Here is a 25660-nt window from a genome sequence, read left to right as displayed (position 1 = left end):
TACTCTTAAGCCAGGGGACCATGAAAGGGGCAGCCAGCAAGACAGAAAACTGTGACAGTAACCAGTGTATGCCTACCAAATACCACAGAAGAAAAATAGTGCCCCATCCCCACCCTCACTATCAAAGCCTAGTAGGGAGCCTGGAATTAGACCCCCAGACAGCAATAGCGAGGAGCTCTTCCCTCTCCCCACTGCGATGGTGTCATAGGGCACCAAGTAGAGAGTCAAAACTTGCACCACAATCCATTGGTTAACAAGATAACCCTCCTCCCTACCTCCCTTGTTGGTGCCAGTGGAAGTTCCATGGTGAGCATAATGAGGCAGTCCTATCTTTCCCTGCCAGGGAGGTACCATGGTGGCCAGGTGGGGAGCCCACACACCCACCATGTCCACAGTAACAGGGAACCTCTCCTCAGAGATGTGAGTGGAGGCCAGGTGCAGAACCTGGACTTCTGTTCCCACCTTGCAGTCTTGATGTGCTGCCTCTCCCTCCTCTACTGGAGCAGTATCACAAGAAGCCAGCTTAAAAATAAGAGATTTAAATAGGTCCAAAGTCTCCTAGCTTGGTACCCAAAATTTCCAGGATTCAATATAAAAACCTGTCATCCCAAGAAGCAGGAAGATCTCAAACTGATAAGATAAAAAAGATAATTAATAGATGCCAGTATTGAGATGATGTAGATATTAGAATTATCTGACAAGGATTTTTAAAGCAGCCATCATAAAACTATTCTAATGAGCAATTATGCATATGCGGAAACAAAAGAGAAAATAGAAAGCTTCAGCAAGGAAATAGGAGAAACTTTATTCTTCTTCTTTTTTTTTTCCCTGTATTCTTCTTTAAAGATCCAAATGGAAATTGTAGAAGTGAAAAATATGGCAACTGAAATTAAAAAAAAAAAACTTACTGAAGGGGGCTCAATAGCAAAATGTAGGAATGAGAGGAAAGGATTGGTGAACTGCAGTATAGAATAATAAAAATTAAAAATTACCTAATCTGAACAATAGAGAGAACATAAAAAAAAAAAAAAAAGAACAGAGCCTTAGGGGCCTATGGTACTATAACTAAAGATCTAACATTGCTGTCTTCAGAGTCCTGGAAGGATTTGAGAAAGAGAGCAGGATATTAAATTATTTGAAGAAACAATGGCTGCACACTCCCCAAATTTGGCAAAAGACATCAACCTACAGATTCAAGAAACTTGAATGAACCACAAACAGGATAAACCCAAAGAAATTCACGCTAAGACAAATCATAGTAAAACTTCTGAAAGCTAAGATTTTTTAGAGAGAAAAATCTTGCAAGCAGCAAGAAATGACACTTTAGTTATGTGAAAAAGCAATTTGAATGACATTGGATTTCTCATCAAACTATGGAGGCCAAAAGCCTCATTAAAAGTTTTCAAATGAAGAAAAAAAAGAACAGTCAGCTCAGACTCTTACATACTGTGAAAATATCCTTCAGGAATGAAGGGTAAATCAAGACATACTTAGATGAAAGAAAACCAAGAGAATTTGTAGCCGGTAAACTTAACCTAAAAGAATGACTAAAGAACATTTTCTAAACAGAGGAAAAGATAAAAGAAGGAACCTTGGAATATTAGGAAGAAAAAAAGAACACTGTAAGTAAAGATAAGGGTATATACAATATACTTTCCTTCTCATGATTTCTGTAAATTATGTTTGATGGTGGAAGCAAAATTTATAATGCTGTCTGATGTAGTTCTGAATCCATGTAGAAGAAATACTTAAAAAACAATGATTCTATAAATGGGAAGAGTAAAGGGAGAGCTGTCATAACAATATACTACAGACTGGATGACTTAAACAACAGAAATTTATTTTCTCACAGTTCTGGAGGCTTGAAACCTTAAGATCAAGGTGCCAGCAGGGTTGGTTTCTTCTGAGGCCTCTTTCCTAGACGTGTAGACGGCCACTGTCTTACTGTGTCCACACTTGGCCTTTTCTCTGCATCCCTGGTGTCTCCTACTCTTGTAAGGACACTCGTCATACTGGATCAGGGCCCTACTCTTATGACCTCAGTTAACCTTAATAAACACTTTAAAGGCCGTATCTACAAATATAGTCACATTGTGGGTTTGGGTTTCGACATATGAATTTTGAGGAATACTTTTCAGTCCGTAACAGGAGGCAAAATTTCTATAATTCACTCAAACTTGTGAAATGGTGACACCAATAAACTGTGACATATTATGACACAATATCTAGAACAAACACTGAATAGGCCATACAAAGAGATATACATGAAAAACACATTAGGTAAATCAAAATGGAATTCTAAAACATGTTGAAGTAAACCATGGGAAGTCAGGAAAAAGAAGATAAAGTGAACAAACAAAAACCAAAAAAAAAAAAGGTTGACTGAAACCTTAACATATTAATAATTACATTAGGTGTAAATGGTTATATGCTAATTACAGGAGATTTGCAGACTGGATTAAAAATATCACTAGTTATATATTTTCTATTAGAAATTTACTTCAAATATATTGATATAGGCAAATGGAAAGTAAAAGCATAATAGACATATATACAAATGTTAATCAAAAGAAAGCAGTTGTGGCTATTTTTAATATAATTTAGACCTCAGAGTAAAGAAGTAAAAGAGATTGATTCTATATAATAAGAGTCAAACCACCAAAAGCTCAATCCTAAATGTGTATGTGTCAAATCACAGATATGCAAAACACATGAAACAAGAAATAATAGAACTGAAAGGAAAAATAGATAAATCCACAATTAGATATGGAGACTTAACTACTAAGTCAACAATTGATACAACATGTGGACAGAAAATCAAAAAGGGTATAAAAAATTCAACACCACCATCAAGCAAAAGCATATATTTATAGAAGAATCCATCCAATGATAAAAGAATACACATTCTTTTCTTATTACCACAGAACATATACCGAGACAGACCATATCCTTGGCTACAGAGCAAACCTCATCAAATTTAAAAGAATTGAAATCATACTAAATGTGTTCTCTCACCAAAATGGACTCAAACTAGAAATCACTAACAGAAAGATAACAGGAAGACTTCTGAACATTTGGAAAGTAAACAACACACTTCTATCTAGTCCTTGGGTCAAAGAAGAAGTCTCGAAAGAAACAAAAAATATACCAAGCATAATGAAAATGAGAATACCACATCTCAAAATTTGTGGGACACATCTAAAGCAGTACTATAGCACTAAACACATACATTAGAAAAGAGGAAAAGGCTCACATTAGTAATTTCAGTTATCACCTTAAGAATCTAAAAAAAATAGGGAATTCCCTGGTGGTCCAGTGGTTAGGACTCCGTGCTCTCACTGCCAAGGCCTTGGGTTCAATCCCTGGTCAGGGAACTACGATCCCGCAAGCTGTGTGGTGCCGCCAAAAAAAAAGAATCTTAAAAAAAAAAGAAAAGAAAGTAAGCCCAAAGCAAGCAGAAGGAGGGAAATAATAAACAGCAGAAATCAATTAAATTGAAACCAGAACAACAATAGAGTAAATCAGTGAAACAAGGAGCTGGCTCTTTGGAGAGATTAATAAAATTGACAAGCCTTTGTTAATATTGATGAGGAAAAAAAGAGAAGACACAAGTTACCAATATCAGGAATGAAACAGAGAATATCACTATAGACCCTACATCAAGAGGGTAATAAGGAAATGCTACAAACAACTGTAAACACACAAAATTGACAACTTAGATGAAAAAGACCAATTCTTTGAAAAGCATAAAGTACTACAACATTCCCAATATGAGATAGAAAATTTGAATAGTCCTCTATTAAGGAAATTGAATTACTAATTTGAAACTCCTTGAAAGATCAAGTACAGATGATTTCACTAGAGAATTTTACCAAATATTTGAAGAAAAATAATATCAATTCTACACAGTCTCTTCCAGAAAATACAAGAGCAGGGAACAGTTTGCAATTTATGAAGCTTGTACAGATAGCAAAACCAGACAAAAACAATAACAAGACAAAACAAAAACAAACCTGAAACCTCCACCTTTACAGAGCAATGTCCATCATGAATATAGACAAAAAAACTTATTGTAATATACTATATGGACAAGGCTAGAGAAGAACAGTCGCCTGATCATATCAATTGATGCAGACAAAGCATTTGATAAAACTTAACCCCTATTTCATGATAAAAACTGTCATAAAAATAAGAATAGATGTTATGGATTGGATTGTGTTCCCCAGAAAGATATGTTTAAGTCCTAACTTGCACCTTAGAAATGTGACTTTATTGCAGATTAATTAAGATGGGATCATAGGGAGTAGAATGGACTCTTAATCTGATATAACAGGTGTCCTTATAAGAAGAAAAGAGACATCGGGAGCACACAACGTGATGACAGAGGTATGGGAATCCTAGATTAACAGCTACCACCAGAAGCTAAGAGGAGGCAAAGAAAGATTCTATCCATAGCCTCAGTGGGAGCCTGATTCTGCTGACAATTTAATTTTGAGCTTCCAGACTCCAGAGCTATGAGAATAAGTTTGTTGTTTTAAGTCACCCACTGTGTGATACTTTGTTATAGCAACCCTAGGAAACTAATACAGAGAGGTACTTTAACTTGATAACATGAACCTACAAAAATCCTGTAGCTACTATGGTATATAGTGGTGAAATACTGAATGCTTTTCCCCTCTGACTGGGAACAAAGCAGGGACTTTCCCTCTTAACACTCTTAACACAGTGCTAGAAGTTCTCGCCAGAGCAATGAGGCCACAATGAAATAAAACACATGAATCAGAAAGGAAGAAATAAAACTGTCCGTATTTACAGGTGACATAGTTGTTTACACAGAAAAGTTCAAAGAACTTTTTGAACTAGAACTAATCACTGAGTTCAGCAAGATTTCAGGATTCAGGATAAACAAAAATCAATTGTGTTTCACAAGAGGAAACGTTTTAGAGCTCTGTTGTACAACAGTGGGAATGCAGTTGACAGTACTGTACTGAACACTTAAATATTCAGAGGGTAAATTTATATTATCTGTTTTTTACCTGAACAAAACGATCAATTGTATTTCTATATTCTAGCAATGACTTTTGGAAAACAACACTATTTACCACTGCTCCAAAACAAACAAACAAACAAAATACTCTGGTGTAAGTCTAAACAAATTGTGTATAGGACTTTTATGCTGAAAACTACAAAATCATGGTGAAGGAAATCAAAGAAGGTCTTAATAAATGGAGACATGTTGTGTGTTCAAGAATGAGGAGACTCAACCCTGTTTGCTTGATCATTTGGGTTATTAGCAGAATTCAATTCCCTGCATTCGTGAGACTGGCATCCTGTTTCCTTGCTAGCTGTCAGTTTAGGGTTGTCTCAGCTTTTTAGATTCCACCCACATTCCTTGGTTCATATTCCCCTTCCTCCATCTTTAAAGCCTGTAAAGGCAGGTTGAGTCCATCTCATGCTTTGAATCTCCTTTCTTCCATTTCATCTCTCTAACCCACCTGGGAAAGGGTCTCAGCTTTAATGAATTACGTAATTAGATTTGGTCCATCTGGATAATCTAGAGTAATCTCCCTATTTTAAAATCATCTGGTAGCAACCTTAATTCCGTTTTTAATTCCCCCTTTGCTATGTAGGGTATTCATAGGTTCTGATGTTGAGACATGGCCATCTTTGAGGGGTAGGGGTGGGATTACTCTGTCTACCACGTATGCCTAACCCTGTAGTGGCTTCTTATTGCCCATGGCATTGTTCAGTCATCCCTTGGTATCTGTGGGGGATCAGTACCAAAATCTGAGGATGCGCAAGTTCCTTACATAAAATAGTATAGTATTTGCATATAACCTATGTACATTCTCCTGTATACTTTAAATCATCTCTAGATTACTTATAATACCTAATAATGTAAAGGCTAGGCAAATAGTTGTAAATACAACAGAAATGCTATGTAAATAGTTGCTGGTGTGTAGCAAGTTCAACTTTTGCCTTTTGAACTTTTTGGAATTTTCTTTTTTTCAAATGTTTTTGATCTGCAATTTGTTGATCCCATGGATATGGAGTGCTGACTGTATATAGGTTTTTCACAAGCTCCTTCCTACCTGTTTGGTTTTTTATCTCAGATACAGCCACTTGTGCTTAGCACAGGCCATGCCTTTCATATTTAATGTTTTGCATGTATTCCCTCTGGCTTAGCGACTTCTCTTTCTTTCTGTGACTTATCCATCAAGACTCAGGGCAGACATCAGCTGCTTTGTTCCCAGGAGAGGTAGGTGCTGCACCTTCTTTCTGTTCCCTTAGCACCATGATTATAGCATGTCTTACATTATGGAAATAATTTTGCTCGACATTTGTTTCAACCAGTAGTCTGTGAATTTTTTCAAGGGCAGAGAACATGTTTTATTCAGCTTTGTATTTCTCATCCCTAGTGCAGTATCGAGCACACAGTGCGCCCCTACTAAAGGCTGACTGACTTAGTTAATGAACATTTGTTTTAGTAGTGGTGAAACATCATCCTTTGAGCAGCAGTCAAGTCCTAAAGTGTGATGTAGGACAGGGACTCAGATTTATCCTTCTTGGTTAAGTATGTATAAGTACCAGTTCTAGAATCAGAATTGATGTTTCTGGCATGAAGATTGAAACAGTGTCAGTGATGTTGCGTGGAATGCGTCATCACTTGGTGCCTTTTTCTAAATATATAAAGTTAAGGTCATGAGCCAGGGCATGCATCGGCAGACTTAGTGCTATTTCTAAGCGACCTTAACTTCTCTCTGTGTCCCTTTCCTTATACAGTTGACCCTTGAACAACATAGGTTTGAACTACATGGGTCCACTTATAAGCAGATTTCTTTCAATTGTAGATACTACTATACTACACAATCTGAGGTTGGTTGAATCTGAGGATGCTGAACCGCGGATATGGAGGTACTGCAGATACAGATGTGGAGGGCTTACTATAAGTTATACACCGATTTTTGACTAAATGGAGGGTCAGTGGCCTTAAGCCCTGTGTTGTTCAAGGGTCAACTGTATATAAAAGTGGAAGGAGTTTCACTTTCATTCCAAAACTATTTTGGTGCTTAATATGTGCTAGGTGCTGGGATTCAAAGACAAATAAGAAATAGTCCCTGTCCTGCAGGTGTATGTAACAGGTGAGGTTGCCCTTATGATCTGGTAGGTTTATTCCAACTCTGACAATCCATGATGCATTTGTCTTTCTCTTCCTTAGAGCACACTTGGGAAGAGAGGTAATATCTTTAACTTTAGTCTATGGGAAACATATAGATGGTGGTTTGTTCCTTTGGCCAGGAAGTAAATTTGAGACCTGATTACCATTTCTGCTTTATGAGGTGACTGTATTTGCTTCATAAACCCAAAATTACACTGTAAACCACTCTGCACTTTTGATTTCGTCCTCTGTCTCTGGAAGCAATAACAATTTCCAATCCTAAGCTGCTTTGAACATTTGAAGGTGGTTTGAACATTTAATCCTAGAGACCAGTTGCCCCTCTCCCTCTTTTTATTTCTTCTGTCACCTTTTCACCTCTTTTTTTCTCCTACATTGAGACCCCTACTAGGAAGTGCTAAATGGTAATACACTTAGTTTTTCTTGAAGCAATTAAAAGAGAAGGGTTTGGTATTTCCAGTTATGGAACTTTTTTTTTTAAACATCTTTATTGGAGTATAATTACTTTACACTGGTGTGTTAGTTTCTGCTGTATAACAGAGTGAATCAGCTATACATATACATATATCCCCATATCCGCTCCCTCTTGCATCTCCCTCCCACCCTCCCTAGCCCACTTTTCTAGGGGGTCACAAAGCACCAAGCTGATCTCCTTGTGAGATGCAGGTGCTTCCCACTAGCTATCTATTTTACATCTGGTAGTGTATATATGTCAGTGCTGCTCTCTCACTTTGTCCCAGCTTACCCTTCCCCCTCCCCGTGTCCTCATGTCCATCCTCTATGTCTGCATCTTTACTCCTGTCCTGCCCCTAGGTTCGTCAGAACAATTTTTTTTTTTTTTAGATTCCATATATATGTGTTAGAATGTTGTATTTGATTTTCTCTTTCTGACTTACTTCACTCTGTATGACAGGCTCTAGGTCCCTCCACCTCACTACAAATAACTCAATTTAATTTCTTTTTATGGCTGAGTAATATGCCATTGTATATATGTGCCACATCTTCTTTATCCATTCGTCTGTCGATAGACACTTAGGTTGCTTCCATGTCCTGGCTATTGTAAATAGTGCTGCAATGAACATTGGCGTGCATGTGTCTTTTTGAATTATGGTTTTCTCAGGGTATATGCCCAGTAGTGGGATTGGTGGGTCATATGGTAGTTCTATTTTTAGTTAATTAAGGAACCTCCATACTGTTCTCCATAGTGGCTATATCAATTTACATTCACAACAACAGTGCAAGAGGGTTCCCTTTTCTCCACACCCTCTCCAGCATTTATTGTTTGTAGATTTTTTTATGATGACCATTTTTACTGGTGTGAGGTGATACTTCATTGTAGTTTTGATTTGCATTTCTCTAATGATTAGTGATATTGAGCATTCTTTCACGTGTTTGTTGGCAATCTGTATATCTTTTTTGGAGAAATGTTTATTTAGATCTTCTGCCCATTTTTGGATTGGGTTGTTTGCTTTTTTGATATTGAGCTGCATGAGCTGCTTGTATATTTTGGAGATTAATCCTTTGTCAGTTGCTTCTTTTGCAAATATTTTCTCCCATTCTGAGGGTTGTCTTTTCGTCTTGTTTATGGTTTCTTTCGCTGTGCAAAAGCTTTTAAGTTTCATTAGGTCCCATTTGTTTACTTTTGTTTTTATTTCCATTTCTCTAGGAGGTGGGTCAAAAAGGATCTTGCTGTGATTTATGTCAAAGAGTGTTCCTCCTAGCTTTTTCTCTAAAGAGTTTGACAGTGTCTGGCCTTACATTTAGGTCTTTAATCCATTTTGAGTTTATTTCTGTGTATGGTGTTATAAAATGTTCTAATTTTATTCTTTTATATGTAGCTGTCCAGTTTTCCCAGCACCACTTATTAAGGGCGCTGTCTTTTCTGCGTTGTACTTTGCTGCCTCCTTTGTCAAAGATAAGGTGACCATATATGCATGGGTTTATGTCTGGGCTTTCTATCCTGTTCCATTGATCTATATTTCTGTTTTTGTGCCAGTACCATACTGTCTTGATTACTGTAGCTTTGTAGTATAATCTGAATTCAGGGAGCCTGATTCCTTCAGCTCTGTTTTTCTTTCTCAAGATTGCTTTGGCTATTCGGGGTCTTTTGTGTTTCCATACAAATTGTGAAAGTTTTTGTTCTAGTTCTGTGAAAAATGCTAGTGGTAGTTTGATAGGGATTGCATTGAATCTGTAGATTGCTTTGGGTAGTATAGTCATTTTCACAATGTTGATTCTTCCAATCCAAGAATATGGTATATCTCTCCATCTGTTTGTATTGTGTTTGGTTTCATTCATCAGTGTCTTATAGTTTTCTGCATACAGGTCTTTTTTCTCCTTAGGTAGGTTTATTCCTTGGTATTTTTTCTTTTTGTTGCAATGGTAAATGGCAGTGTTTCCTTAATTTCTTTTCAGATTTTTTTCCTCATTAGTATATAGGAATGCAAGAGATTTCTGTGCATTAATTTTTTATCCTGCTACTTTACCAGATTCATTGATTAGCTCTAGTAGTTTCCTGGTAGCATCTTTAGGATTCTCTATGTACAGTATCATGCCATCTGCAAACAGTGACAGTTTTAGTTCTTCTTTTCCGATTTGGATTCCTTTTATTTCTTTTTCTTCTCTGATTGCTGTGGCTAAAACTTCCAAAACTATGTTGAATAATAGTGGTGAGAGTGGGCATCCTTGTCTTGTTCCTGATGTTAGAGAAAATGGTTTCAGTTTTTCACCATTGAGAACGATGTTGGCTGTGGGTTTGCCATATATGGCCTTTATTATGTTGAAGTAAGTTCCCTTTATGCCTACTTTCTGGAGAGTTTTTATCATAAATAGGTGTTGAATTTCGTCAAGAGCTTTTTCTGCATCTATTGAGATTATTGTATGGTTTTTATCCTTCAGTTTGTTAATATGGTGTATCACATTGATAGATTTGCGTATATCGTAGAATCCTCTCATCCATGTGATAAACCCCACTTGGTCATGGTGTATGATCTTTTTAATGTGCTGTTGGATTCTGTTTGCTAGTATTTTGTTGAGGATTTTTGCATCTATGTTCAGCAGTGATATTGGTTTGTAGTTTTCCTTTTTTGTGACATCTTTGTTTGGTTTTGGTATCTGGGTGATGGTCGCCTCGTAGAATGATTATGGGAGTGTTCCTCCCTCTGCTATATTTTGGAAGAGTTTGAGTAGGATAGCTGTTAGCTCTTCTCTAAAAGTTTGATAGAATTCGCCTGTAAAGGCATCTGGTCCTGGGCTTTTGTTTTTTGGAAGATTTTTTTAAAAAATCAATTTATTTATTTTTGGCTGTTTTGGGTCTTTCATGCCGCCTGCAGGCTTCTTGTTGTGGTGGCTTCTCTTGCTGTGGGGCACGGGTTCTAGGTGCGTTGGCTCAGTAGTTGTGGCTGACGGGCTCTAGAGCATAGGCTTAGTAGTTATGCCACACGTGGCATGTGGGATCTTCCTGGACCAGGGATTGAACCTGTTTCCCCTGCATTGGCAGGTGGCTTCTCACCCAGTGCGCCACCAGCAAAGCCCTGTTGGAAAATTTTTAATCACAGTTTCAATTTCATTACTTGTGATTGGTCTGTCCATATTTTCCATTTCTTCCTAGTTCAGTTTTGGAAGGTTGTGCCTTTCTAAGAATTTGTCCATTTCTTCCAGGTTGTCGATTCTATTGGCATAGAGTTGCTTGTAGTAATCTCTCATGATCCTTTGTATTTATGTAGTGTCAGTTGTTACTTCTCTCTTTTCATTTCTAATTCTATTGACTTGAGTCTTCTCCCTTTTTTTCTTGATGAGTCTGGCTAGTGGTTTATCAATTTTGTTTTTCTTCTCAAAGAACCAGCTTTTAGTTTTATTGATCTTTGCTATTGTGTTCTTCATTTCTTTTCCATTTATTTCTGATCTGATCTTTATGAGTTCTTTCCTTCTGCTAACTTTGGGGTTTTTTGTTTCTTCTTTCTCTAATTGCTTTAGGTGTAAGGTTAGGTTGTTTATTTGTTTCTAGGTATTTTTTAATGTTCTCTTTGATTTCTTCAGTGATCTCTTGGTTATTTAGTACTGTATTGTTTACCCTCCATGTGTTTATGTTTTTTACAGTTTTTTTCCCCTGTAATTGATATCTAGTCTTATAGAGTTGTGGTGGGAAAAGACACTTGATAGGATTTCAATTTTCTTAAATTTACCAAGGCTTGATCTGTGACCGAAGATATGATCTATCCTGGAGAATATTCCATGAGCACTTGAGAAGGAAGTGTATTCTGTTGTTTTTGGGTGGAATGTCCTATAAATATCAGTTAAGTCCATCTTGTTGAATGTGTCTTTTAAAGGTTGTGTTTCCTTATCTATTTTCATTTTGGATGATGTGTCCATTGGTGAAATGGGGTGTTAAAGTCCCCTACTATTATTGTGTTACTGTCAATTTCCCCTTTTTGGCTGTCAGCATTTGCATTATGTATTGAGGTGCTCCTATGTTGGGTACATAAATATTTACAATTGTTATATCTCCTTGGATTGATCCCTTGATCATTATGTAGTGTCCTTCTTTGTCTCTTGTAATAATGTTTATTTTAAAGTCTATTTTGTCTGATGAGAATTGCTACTCCAGCTTTCTTTTGATTGCCATTTCATGGAATATCTTTTTCCATCCTCTTACTTTCAGTCTGTATGTGTCCCTAGGTCTGAAGTGGGTCTCTTGTAGACAGCATATATATGGGTCTTGTTTTTGCATTCATTCAGCCAGTCTATCTATATCTTTTGGTTGGGACATTTACTCCATTTTCATTTAAGGTAATTATTGATATGTATGTTCCTATTACGTGGGGATTTTCTTACCCTTTGGGACGTTTGAGGTCCTTTGCCAGCGTTCTGTAGGTGTTCTGTAGGAGTTGTTCCACACATAGATGTATTTTTCATGTACTTGTGGGGAGGAAGGTGGTCTCCACGTCTTACTTCTCCACCATTTTGAAGGTCCACCCTAGCAGTAGTTTTTTAATGGATAGTTCCATTGTGAAATCTCTAGAAAATACAAGTTGCTCACAAACCACAGGATTAACATCTGAATGTCCTCTCTGTGATCACCCTCTCTGAGGAATGGGGACGGTAGGCATCCCTCTCTCTTCAAAAAGAGGGCTTCTAATAGTAGCTGCTGTCCGGTTAAGGTGTCCGAGAGAGTTGTTGTCAGTTTTCATTTCTCAGATTCGTCCTTGATGGAATCAAGACATAAAGTTTCCTTCTAATTTGCTGCAACATTCTTCCAAAGTCAACGCTTTCTGCCGATCCTCTTCCTGTGAAAGAAGTTGTGTCTGATGTACTGCACCCATATCATTGAGCTCTGTATCTCGATCTTTCAGTTCTCCAGTGAGCAGCTGTAGCTCATTTCCGTTGTTTCTCAATAGTGGAAATCTCACCTTCTCCCGTTATGGAATTTTAAGAGGTAGATTTTGTGTTAAATTAGTACTTAGCACATTACTTTCAGATGTTTTAAAGCGTTTTTTTTTTTTCCATTACACGTCATACTAATCTCTGTCATTTCTATTCACAAATAAAAAAACATTTGCCCAGTGCTTATTCATCCATGAATGCAGGTGTTTTAGTTAAACCACATAATGCCCTATGGCACTATGCTGTCAGGCACAGAATAAATAGCATAGATTTTGTTTCCTGAATATTGATCATTTATAGATCAGTTGATAATTTTTTTCCAGGTTGCTTCTTACATTGATGATGAGAAATTTTTCACTTCTGTAGAAAGCTATCGATTTTAATAAACCTCTGTCAGCACTGCAGACCTGTCTACTCAATATCACTTTTTTATCTTGAACATCTTTTCCAGAAGAGATAGGAAATGATATTTGCTCCTATTCTTAAAAATAACATTGCTGAAAATAATAGGGGTGAGGGCAAGGGTTTTGAGAGAATGGGTTTGTGAATGATAACTTGTTAATACAAGAATATGTTGGCCTTGCAAATTTTTAAGAAAAACATGGAAACTTTTTATGCACATTTAGTTTGTTTTATAATATTACCTTTTCACTAAGTATTTTCATCAGCTTTCTTTTTATGTTTACATATTAGTGTTTCTTTTGTTATCAAGCATCTTATCTTCCTTTCCCTGCACCCTGTCTGACTTTCCTTGTTATTGATATGTTTTATGATGTAAAGTATAGTCTGGCTTTCAGAAGGCTGTTGCCAATCTCTCTGATATTATCATTGTCAAGAAATTAATTCCCACCGTGAGTTAAAAGGTTGTAGTGTAAAGTAACTGGGTATAATGCTTCTTTACATTCAACCTTAGTAAGTTTCTTTTATAGAGAATTAGTTCATATGTAATATGCATGAGTGGACATAAGTTTTACTTTAATGACTCATGTTCTGCATTGTAGAAGAGAGTTATTTAGTGGGTCCAGAAATAGTTGATTTGAGAAATTCTGTGGATCCCAGTATTGTGTAGTTAAATAGTTGTTATAATAGGGTGATAAATCTTCAAAATAGCTGTGTTCTATTATTTATTACTCAGACTTGATTTACCTGGATTGATATGCTTCCTGAATTTTATAGTGGGCTCCAACATGAGCATATCATGTGCAAGAAAATCTTTTTGTTACATTAACATAATTTTAAAATACTTTGTGTATTTTGTTATAAGGCAGTTTTAGGAATAGTAACTTTATTCTGTATGATGATTGAAGGTGATAGCAGTATGAAGAATCCTAAACCATTTATATTAGCTTTACGATATCTTAATGGATATACTTTTGAATATAGAGATTGTTGAGAAACACTTCAAACAAAATACTGAAGTCTTACTGTGAGGTACTAAGACAGGAGGGTCTGATGAACAGTCGGTCCACACATCTCAGTTCCAGCCCAAGTAAAACGTTCAAATTACTCCTTGCATGTTTGATTTCAAGCTTCCCTGTTGCAAGTGAAATAAGAATAAATACAGAATTGGATGTCAACAAGGCAAACAGTTAAGTGGGATGCTGTAGGCGTTTACATGAAATATGAAAGCAAGATTTGAAATGCCTACAAGTAATCTGTGCGATGCTGATAGTGGAGAGTAAACTCTTAACTTTTGAAGTAGCATCCTGGTTTGAAAACACCAACTTATATTGAACTTTTTTCTTCACCTTAGCTATAGTAGTGATCTTCAGTCTTTTCTTTTACATGGAGTATCTTTCCTGTTTAAGTGCATTCTTGAATTACTTATTCTGTGGTTTTCATAGAGAAGAGATGAGTAAAATAGTCTGAGATGAGTCTGCCAATCTAAATGGCAAATTCTTTTCTTTGTGGGGGGGTGGTTAAAATCAGAAACTCTGACTATTTGTAGGTGATTAAGCCATGTTCACAGAAGTGTACAAGTGAAGAAGAGGGAATTTTTTTTTTTTAATTTTTGGCCACACCATGCCAAAAATGTGGGCTCTTAGTTCCACAACCAGGGATCAAACCTGCGCCCCCTGCAATGGAAGTGCCGAGTCTTAACCACTGGACCACCAGGGAAGTCCCTGGAATTTTTAAAATAATATTTTTATTTTTCATGCAAATATATTACATTTGGTGTTTACTCTTATTTTCTAAGGAATTAATATTGTGTCTTAAGTAAGAAAATGGCATTATAAGCTGGTATGTGACTTAAATTTTTTATTCTTTATATAACATCCTGCTTTTGATTATTGGATGAAAGTTTGTTATTAATATTCCATTTTTCAAAGGCTACACACAGACACACATACACACATAAAATCATACATACAAACAAATATGTATACAAGCACATACATACAAAGAAATACACATATATAGCATATTATATCTTTTTCTTTCCTCTGCTTTTTGGAAGACTTTTTGTTAACATTATTTTATTTATTGTGCTAGGCTTTCCAAATCAACACTGATTTGTCCTAAGGTGGTTTTCCTATAATCAAGGTGAGCTGTTGACTATTGGCACTGCTATCCTAATTGCATACATACTTTGATTATATTAATGGGTTTAATGGAATAGAGGTGGTTGGGTCAAGATGAAAATATTTATTTAAAAATAATGATAGGGCTTCCCTGGTGGCACAGTGGTTGAGAGTCCACCTGCCAATGCAGGAGACACGGGTTTGTGCCCCGGTCCGGGAAGATCCCACATGCCGCGGAGCGGCTGGGCCTGTGAGCCATGGCCGCTGAGCCTGCGCGTCTGGAGCCTGTGCTCTGCAACGAGAGAGGCCACAACAGCGAGAGGCCCGTGTACCGCAAAAAAATATAAATAAATAATAAATAAAAATAATGATAAAGCTGTTTTTAAAAGTGCAACTGAACGTTGAAATTTAATAAGTTGTTAACATTTATAAAGATGTATTTTAGTGGTTTGGAAAATTCTCCTAGAACATGCTTTTACAATATTTTGACTAATTTTTCCAGTAATCTTTTTCTTTATGTAGACCGGAATCTTTTCTCTTTAAATATTGCTCCCTTGCCCAATTTCTGCTCTTTGGAATAGTCCAGAGTGAGGCTTATCCAGTGGTGTGCTGTTAAATGTTTAACAGCCAGCTCTGGGTGAGGGGATACTCTGATTGGCAGCATTTGCTGATTTCTGTAGTGTCAATACTTCCAACATGGCAGGTTTTAAGCTACTAACATGATGTCAATGGACATGGGGCATGGAAGAGCTGGGCACACTCAGCTCTCACAAGCCAAGTGCAAGCTGGGTTCAGCACATCACTGGCTTATCACATCATCGCTCCTTTTTTCACAAAGATTATGAATCATGAATGATTTTACACATAGTGTTATTCTTTTATTGTATTTATGACTAGAATATAACAAGTGCAAAATATTTGTGAGTATATAGCGTTATTGTGATATTCCAAACTAGAATACTGACTTAATATATGACTACCCTTTCTTCTGTTTTTCAGTTGGGTGGAGAGCTTTGGACATGAGGGGCTTGGATTATTACTGGACATTTTGGAAAAGCTGATTAGTGGCAAAATGTAAGTATTGCTAATCATTATTTCTAATTAAGCTACATTTGCATGTCCAGTGATGATTCCAACATTGATATCTTTTATGCAGACAAGAAAAAATGATAAAGAAGAATCAGCACAAAGTCATACAGTGTCTAAAGGCCTTGATGAACACCCAGGTATGTACATAGGTAATTGTAGTTGTTCTTTATCAGTTCTTACAGAAATTCTTATGAAAGAAGAGTTATGTAATATAGAATTTGCACTAAACTGATGCATTGCTTTGATAAGCTCTTCAGTATACAATGGAAAAAATATTGAAGTATTGATTTCTAGTTTTCTGTCAAATCAACTCTCTCAACAGGAGAAACTTGGGGATGAATAGATCCTCTTCTGGTGCTTAACCCTTCATGCGCAGATTAATTTTCTTTTCCTCCTGTCCTTCCTCCCTACCTCTCTACATCCTTATCTGTCCTCTTTTTTTTCCCTTCTCTTTCTCCCTTCCGTCTTCTCTTTTAATTTTCAGAAGTATAGCATGAATCAGCTTTGAAATCATAAACGATTATTAAATGTGGTCTGCAGTAATACTTATTACCAAAGAATTAAGTTGGAAAGACTTCATTTTTATAGTCTAGAGATTTAAATTTTTAATGAAATTAATGTGAACAGATATGAACAGGTCCCAGAGGTGGAGGAACAATGATGCTTAATGCAAGTACAGTTGACCCTTGAACAATATGTGTTTGAACTGCACTGGTTCACTTATATGTGGATTATTAAAAATAAATACATATTTGTACTGTAAGTGTATTATTTCTTCCTTCTGCTTTTTTAAAATAACCTTTTCTCTACCTTTATTGTAAGAATATAGTATATAATACATATAACATACAAAATACGTGTTAATCAGCTCTGGGTTATTGGTAAGACTTCTGGTCAAGAGTAGGCTATTTGTAGTTAAATCTTGGGGGAGTCAGAAATTATACTCGGATTTTTGACTGCATGAGGAGTTGGTGCCCCTAACCCCTGTGATGTTCAAGAGCCAACTGTAATATTGAAACCAAATATAATATGACAGGTCTGCAGTTTGAATATTTAAAGAGGATATATTAGAAGAGAGAAATGGTTTATGCTCTGTACTGAAGCTGGGTTTATCAAACTGTGTTTCCTTTTTTTCATACTGTTAATTGCAGAAATTAGCTCTATTCCATGCCATGTCTCTAGCTCTAACATCTAATCATATCTATCTCATGATGTGTGCAGTAATGATAGGTGTTTTCATTCATTAGACAGCGGGAGAGGAACTTTTATCTATGTTGGGTGATGATTTGTGTTTTATAGCAAAACTGTATTTCTGATTAATTTTAATTTTTAATATTTTTGCCTTATCCTTATTTATTTATTTTTTGAAGATGTTGGGGGTAGGAGTTAATTAATTAATTAATTTATTTTTGCTGTGTTGGGTCTTCGTTTCTGTGCGAGGGCTTTCTCCAGTTGTGGCAAGCAGGGGCCACTCTTCATCGTGGTGCGCGGGCCTCTCACTATCGCGGCCTCTCTTTTTGCGGAGCACAGGCTCCAGACGCGCAGGCTCAGTAGTTGTGGCTCACAGGCCTAGTTGATCCGCGGCATGCGGGATCCTCCCAGACCAGGGCTGGAACCCGTGTCCCCTGCATTAGCAGGGAGATTCTCAACCACTGCGCCACCAGGGAAACCCTATCCTCATTTTTAAAATAAACTTTTAGAGAGCTTCGTATTTAAGTACTTGTACTTAAATTATTGACATTTACATTTCTTTTTATTAAATTCAGCAAATATTTATATTTTATAATTATTTTTTAATTGAATTATTTATGGATTTTTCATCATTTTCTGGAGTTTTCTATTTTTAACCAATGAAATATTTTTCACCTCCCTGCTTCCTCCAATCAGATACGATTTTCAGGGAAAATATCTGATGTAGAAATCACAAGTACTTTCTGTACTGAACTCACTGTTTTGTGAGAATTCGATTTTAGATATATTATGTAACCTTTGTAGAGTATGTTTTAAGAGTGAGTGAATAAAGGAATCAAATTGCTCATAGGGAGACATCTTTTCACACTGAGTATATAACACTTGCTTTCAGGTGGAGTGGGGGGGCTTCTAAAATAAGAATATAGCAACTGGAAATTTCACTGGTGATGGGAAGGCTAAGAGCAGCGAAAACCCAGGAACATTTTTCCAAAACAAAGGGGCACGGGGTATTTGGATCATAATTTGAATTTAAGAATGTCATGGTTAAAGTGAAGTGGTATATAGAAGATAATATTCCTACTTGGTTTAAGACTGAATTGGAAAGGGAGTAAACTTTATGTATTTATATTCTAATTAATATAATGTGATTTATTGTTAAATAATGGATTATTTTGTTTATAGTTTATGTGGAGCTGGAATATATTCCATTTGCATTTATTACTGTCATGCTGCTATGAATAAAAAGTTACTGATACGTGGAATTATAATGTCTGAATTCTAAACATAATTATATGTGAAATTTTTTGGTAAATATATTTTTTCCAGGATTGGTTGATGGTTTTTCCTCTACCTTACTGTGCAGTCTTTATAAAAGTTCATTGAATGATGAAAAATATAGGCTTTAAGAGAAAAAAATGTATGTACTAGTACCTTATTTGGTACTAGTAATTAATCATATAATTGATATTATGAGTGAATCTTATATCATTGTATGAAATTGAATTTTTTTATAATACTAAATTGAACTTTATAATAGTGTTTAAATAGAAGAAGATTTTGAGTATTTATTAGGAAGAAAATAAAAGTTAAGATGAAAAGTTAAATACCTTTAAATTAAGAGGTAGTCAAAACAGGGGTTTCTTTTTGGCCAGTTAACCTTTTGTGTTAAGGTGTGTACCCCCAGCGAGGGTGCCTTTTTCCTGAAGCCAGCCCCCTCCCTACGTTATCTCTGCTGCTGGTATTAACTCAACGTGGGTAGTCATTCAGCACCAATGTTCATGTAGGGCATCTGACACAGGGATTTAGGGTATTCACCTTTTCCTGCCTAACACACCTTCAGTGGCCTGTAGTTCTATGAGGTAATAATAGGCCTCAAGTAGAATGCAAAGGGAACCTATCACTGGTCCTCAGTTTAGAAAATTTGAGTTTTCCTAAACTCTGGAGTGGATCCTTGACATTCAGTGGAGAGACAGACCTTCCAAAATTGGTCACTATCTCTCTAACCTTTTAATAGCCTTCATTTAATGCACTTTAAGTGCCATCACTGGTAAGTTGACTATTTCTCTCACAGAGTCAACGGGTTTAGTTTTGCTTTGTTTTTTTAAATAATTGAATGATTAATTTTATACAAGTAGGCAGCAGTTCAGTCTTTAATTCTAGATACAGTAGTGGTAACCTGGCCTCATTCCAGTCTCAAAATGAGCACCGTACAATTTTCCATTAGTGAAGTCAGAGAATATTGCCAGTGATGCAGCTTTGAGTTCACAGGACACTGGTCGAAACTAGGAGATCAGAGAATGCTCCTGTTCCACTCTTGACACATGGTTTAGGGTCAGAGGGCCTGACAGAGAAGGTAGGTGGTATCCCTTAGAGGAAATCAGTATGAGTTGCTTTGAATGGCTGGAGGAGCCACAGGATTCTGATTCCAGAAGGGCAGGTGCTGGCTCATGCCAGCCCAGAGTGGGGGAAGTGAAGGAGGAAGTGCTGAAGGCAAGCTTTACTCAGTCTCAGGTTTATTAGGACAGAGCTAACCCTTTGGTACTTGGTAATCATTGGGTGATTGACTTTTTGAATTGGGTCTAAGTGGTACATTACAAAACTCTGACAATTCCCTGGAATGATTGTCGAGGCATATTGTAGTCTTTGGCCCCATGCCTGCTTTTCTTTGTTTCCAGTTATGAAACAGCCCAGAGTACCACAAAAGTGAGCATTTCCTGGTTGGTTTAGCTGTTTCCTTGTAAACGTTTCCCTGTCACCAACAGGACAGAGAAGTCCCTTCAAAAATCATACCCTGGGGCCCTTGACCCTTCTGTTTGTACTTCCTCCTTTGTACCTGTGTTCTTTAGATAGTGGTTTAAAGCAAGTGCAATATTTCACCACAGTGTGAAGCTTCTTTACGTAAATGCGATATACAAGACAGGAAACTTATAAATAAGTTTTCATAACATTCATAACATTCAAAGCATTTGGATTTAAGCTTGTTATAGATTTTACTTTGATACCAATACCTAGTGCTAATTTTGAGTTCGTAGGTCTGTAATTGAGATTAAGTTCCTTTTTAGTGCTTAGTAGTAATTCTAATAAACTAAATTCTCACTCTTTAAAAGGATCCTCTGGGATGTATGGTAGATAAATAGTACTGTTTTATTGCTTCTATTCATCCTCTGTTATTTGATACTTATCTTCCATAAATTGTGAGTAGACCCTAAGAGATGTATACATCCTTAAATCAAAACACTAAGTCATTAACATAACTCCCATCTTCCAATTGAATGTGACATCCTGGCAGTAGCAAACTTTGGCCTCATTCAAAATCATTCCATTTATATAATGTGTTTACAACTGCATTGTCTTTCTGATAACAAAATATCGTTCAGATCAGAATACACATGTTCTTATGGCAGTTTCTACATGGTATCAGCCCGAATCACCCTTCAGCTTTTGCCTGTTCATGAACTAAGTGTTACTATCTAGGCCTGCACTGTGTAATGTGGTTGCCACATGTGGCTACTGAGCCCTTGAAATGTGGCTAGTCTGAACTGAGATGTGCTGTAAGTGTACAATACACACTAGATTTTGAATACTTAGGAAGAAAAAAAAAGTAAAAATATCTCATCAATAAATGTTCTATATTGATTATATGTTAAAATGATAATATTTTGGGTATATCGGAATAATTCTATTAAAATCAGTTTTACTTTTTGTTTGAAATTTTACATTGCACATGTGGTTCACATTATATTTCTCTGGGACAGTGATCTGTGCATTTATTTGTGGTACCTCTTACCAACCTTCCTTCCCAGTAGAGCTCCTCACGGCCTCAGTGTCTGGTTCAGTATCAGTCTGTTCATTTTGTATGTTCCTGTTGGGAATCTCAGTATTCCTCACTGCTTCTCTCTTTCTCTAGTTGGCCACTTATCTATCTTAGTAATTATCAGTCATATTGCTATAAAATTACCTTTGAGGGGTTATCTATATTTGATTGATTCTCATAGTTCTTAATGTAAAGGGAATACTTCTATGAATTTTTTTAGGATGTTATGCATTCTTTATATTTTCTGGCTTTACTACATGTACACGTGTATTATCTTATAAACATTTTAAAAATAACTACATTTCCTTCAGGGCACTATTTTTTCAACTAACCACTAAAATTTAACCTCTTATTTCCAAAATGTTGTAGTATGGCTTGGAAAGAATTATGAGTGAAGAGAGGAGTCTTTCTTTGTTAGCCAGAGCCATTGATCCTGAGAAGCCCAGTATGATGACGGATGTGGTTAAACTCCTTTCTGCAGTGTGCATTGTAGGGGAGGAAAGCATGTAAGTCTTCTCAACTTATTTCTCTCATTACATAATAATTTAATACAGTTTGAGTCATATAATGTTTTCATTATTCTATTTTAGTCTAGAATTTACTTTAAAAAAATGAACTATACTTAAGCAGGTGATTTAGATTTATATTGGCTGAACAGAAATGTTTGAGTAGTAATTTTTTTCTCTTAATCAATATAGTAGTTATGGGCTAACATGTTTCTATGAAAAGTGGATTTCTTCATTATATTTAAACTGTTCTGAACTCAAAACCTAAATAAATATTCTAAATGGAGACTTTGAAAAATATACAAATTGGTTCTGTTTCTTATTTATTTATTGGATAGAATTAATTCAATAATAAGTGTGTAATTGATAATGTAATGGTTGAGGGTGCAAGGTCCTTGACAGTAAGGTACATACTAAAGTTTTAACTTTAAAGACATTATCCACAATTGCTAGAGCTGTAACTAAAAGACCATTATATACATATTAAAAGATAAATAAAAATAAACCTGTTTTTCTTTTTAAGGAAGATTAGTGTTCTTATTACAAGAAAGCATTTAAAATTTATTTAAAATACTTTTTATAAATGATAAAGATATACAAGCTGAACAACCAAAAGAACAAACAGAAATGGCCCTCCCTCCTATAAGGGTAGGCAGAGCCCTGTAAGTGAAACCTCCTGCACACATTTAAAAATTGTCCATGTAGAGGTCCTGTGGGGCCGATGACTGTTGCGCCGCTCAGTTTGGACTTAGTTGGAGAGTCAACAGGCACCACTCAGCCCCGGCCCTCTGCCCCCATATGTAGCTATAGTGTGTATCCCTGGATGAGGCCGTGCCTGCTGCAGTCCCAGCTGCAAAGCCAGGCGTACAGCTTCTGCACTTTCCCATTTTAAAAAGGCCATGTTAATTTTGGTGCAGAAACCTAAGTGTGAGTTTAATGTCGACACATAAGATACTTCCTGTTCTCCCCCAACTCCTTTCTGCTCCTCCTCCATCCTCCTCCCTTGGCTTCCCTCCTTCCTCTTCCCCCCCTCTCCCTTACTTCTTGTTTCTTCTCTTTTCTCTTCTTACCTTTTCCTTCCCTATCCCTTCCTCCCTCCTTTCCTTTCTTCTTGTCCTTCTCCTTTACCTTCTCTTTCTTAATCCTCTTCCTCTTTTTCCTCCTCCCTCTTCTACTCCTCCTCCTCCACTTCCATATTATTCTTATTATTTCTTGACTTCAGGATAGGTCATCAAAATGAGTAAATAACTCTTAGGACTAAAGTGTCTACGTCCACAAACTGTGTGAGCTTTTACAGTATGCTGGGTACTGTTAGCATAAGCATTCTTTAAAGAAGTAGCAAGTATACTTCTTGCATAACCATTATTCTTTATATTTGACTGTAATTCCTTAGTACTATATGTTTTTGGGCACCAGAGCTTCATTTATTTATACTCAAGACAGAGTAGGGTTATAGTGGTTAAGAGCATTTATATAGTGCTCACTACACAGGTTTATCATTTAGTAGACCTGAGACCCTAGACAAATGGCTTAACCTTTTTCTTCCTCAGTTTCCTAACCTATAATATGGGATAAAAATAATTATCCCATATTATAGAGTTCATAGAATTATATACATTAAAAATGGTTAATATTTGTAAACTGGTTTAAATAGTGCCTGATGTGTAGTAAGTACTATATAAATGCTTGGTAAATAAACATGATCATAGGGTTATTATGAGGAATAAATGAATTAAAACATGTAACATAGGTCATGCTTGATATGTGCTATATGATCAGTAAGCTACTTTTAAAATGTTATTGGTTGCCTAGGAGTAGTCACTCTGGAGTTTAGTAGATTAAGCTATTGTATTGGGTTATTTGCTGTTTGTAATTTACTTTATAATTTCAAATTTTCCAATAGCCTTGAAGAAGTTTTAGAAGCTTTAACATCATCTGGAGAAGAAAGAAAAATTGACAGATTTTCTTCTATTGTGGAAGGTCTTCGGCACAATTCAGTTCAATTGCAAGTAGGTTTCATGTTTATCATTCATACTGTTTTTTGTAACTGTTTCCTGATTGACTTATATTTAATACTGTAGTATGAAACCCCACATGCCATTTAATATTTTATAGCATTTTAAATAAATACAGAATTCTAACATATCATAATTTATCTTATAGATACAAATTTATGTACACCTATAATTATTTCCTTAGGTTCCTAGAAGTTGACTTACTAGATTTCTCTGTGAAATATATAATCCTAGTCCATGAATTGTTATCTCAATTGTTGATTTTTATAATTTTTTAAGAAGTCTAGGCAATTGAGTGAATTGTGGCTTTTCGTTGTATTAGTTTTATATCTGAAAAGTTGAGAGTGTCCATGAGTAAAAAGACCAAGATACACTTAGAAAAATCCTTTCAAAGATTTTTTTTTCTTTCAGAGATTTTTAAGCACTCCCAAAAAGTCACATTTAGACTTGAAACACTGTAATACCCAAGCTGCATGTCTAATATTCATTTAATTTATCCCTTTTTTTTAAAGACACAAGAATTTTATTGCTGGAACTATTGTTACAATCATTGCTAATCAAACCTAAGTATTTTTAAGGAATTATCAATGACTGATTCCTACCTTCAAATTAAAAAAAAGAATAATTGGTGTGGTTGGGACCTGGCTATTGGGATTTTTGAAAGATCCTCAGGTGATTCTAATGTGCAATAAAATTTGGAAACCAAGGTGCTAATAGCTAAAGTAAATCTGTTTCACACTTAATAGTAAAATATTATAGTTTTAATTTTTACTTGAAAGCTCTGTGTACTTTAGCCATTTAATTGTTTCTCATTGTGGTAGGAATGGAAAAGCCAGATCTTAGTGTTAAGTTAATAAAAAATAAACATGGTATTTGATGAAAAATCAGAAAATGTTAGGGACTGTCATATTAATAATTTATTATGACATTTCTGAAGACGGTATTTTGTGAATCTGCTTCTGGTGACAGTGTTTGTGAATGGTGGTGAGGAACCCTGTGTGACTGGTTTCTCGGGACAGTATGCAGACTTGAAGATCTGAGTACGTGTATGGTCACTATTGCGTGGGTCCAGTTCCTGGAGCTTCTGGAAAAGAGCTCCTCCTTCCACATCTGGGAGTGGGGGCCTGGGCTTTGTGTCCACCGCTGACCTCAACCCTGCTCCTTCAGTTCCTCGGTGGGCTGGGGTCTGTTAATCCATTTACCATTACCCTTATTTCCCTTTCCTTCTCATTTCTCATTGGCCCCAGATTTCCTGTTCACCACAGGACTAATGAAGCGTGAGCCTAAAAGAAACTGTGTAGAGAAAAGCTGAACAATTACTTTATCTGGGTTTTCCTCTAGTACTCATGTAACTTTTACTTGCACAGTGTTTGTGCAAATACCATTAGGTTATTAGATTAATTTTGGTAATTTGTGCAGCTTATTAGAAATTATGTCTAGTTTAAAAATCTCACTATGAAATGTAATAGTCCCATGTAAAGTTTATTCCCTAAGTAAAGACCTTTTGGTTCTAATGCATACTTTTTGTATTTAATGACACACATGTTACAGGAATGATGAAAACAATAGAGTTCTGAGTCAGGCAGGCTTGAATTTGAGTCCCAGCTCTTCACATCGTAGCTTTAGTGACTCTGGATCAGTTCCCAAATCTTTTCTATACTTCAGTTTTCGCAGTTGTAAGATGGCAATAATCTCAGTACCTAGCTCACTGTTGATGCAAGGATTACATAGGATATAGGTTTAAATGCTTAGTACGCTGCTTGGTTCATTAGAAGAAACGTTCAGTAAACGCTAGCTTTAAAAAGTAATTTTGGTAAATTAAAAAAATAAAGTCAGTGGAGATTAAATGTGATCTTCATTTTTTAAAGAAACATTACCAGTGTTGATATTAAAATTGATACTTTACTATACAACCCAGCATTTAATGAAAACTTGCTAATGAAAACTTATGTTCACACAAAAAT

The 25660-nt window shown here is 36.1% G+C and overlaps 1 protein-coding gene across 1 annotated transcript in view; it reads left to right on the top strand.

Moving 5' to 3' along the window:
* The window catches only part of DIAPH3 (diaphanous related formin 3), a 413319-nt gene that overhangs the window by 143191 nt on the left and 244468 nt on the right, over window positions 1–25660 (top strand). The window contains 4 exon segments of the mRNA XM_079902970.1: window positions 16081–16155; window positions 16238–16307; window positions 21545–21681; window positions 23585–23694. Of these exon segments, the coding sequence (XP_079759096.1) occupies window positions 16081–16155; window positions 16238–16307; window positions 21545–21681; window positions 23585–23694 (392 nt within the window).

Source organism: Stenella coeruleoalba (assembly GCF_951394435.1).
Source record: "Stenella coeruleoalba genome assembly, chromosome: 18".
NCBI lineage: Eukaryota > Metazoa > Chordata > Mammalia > Artiodactyla > Delphinidae > Stenella > Stenella coeruleoalba.
This window is presented reverse-complemented; position numbering and strand designations above follow the sequence as displayed.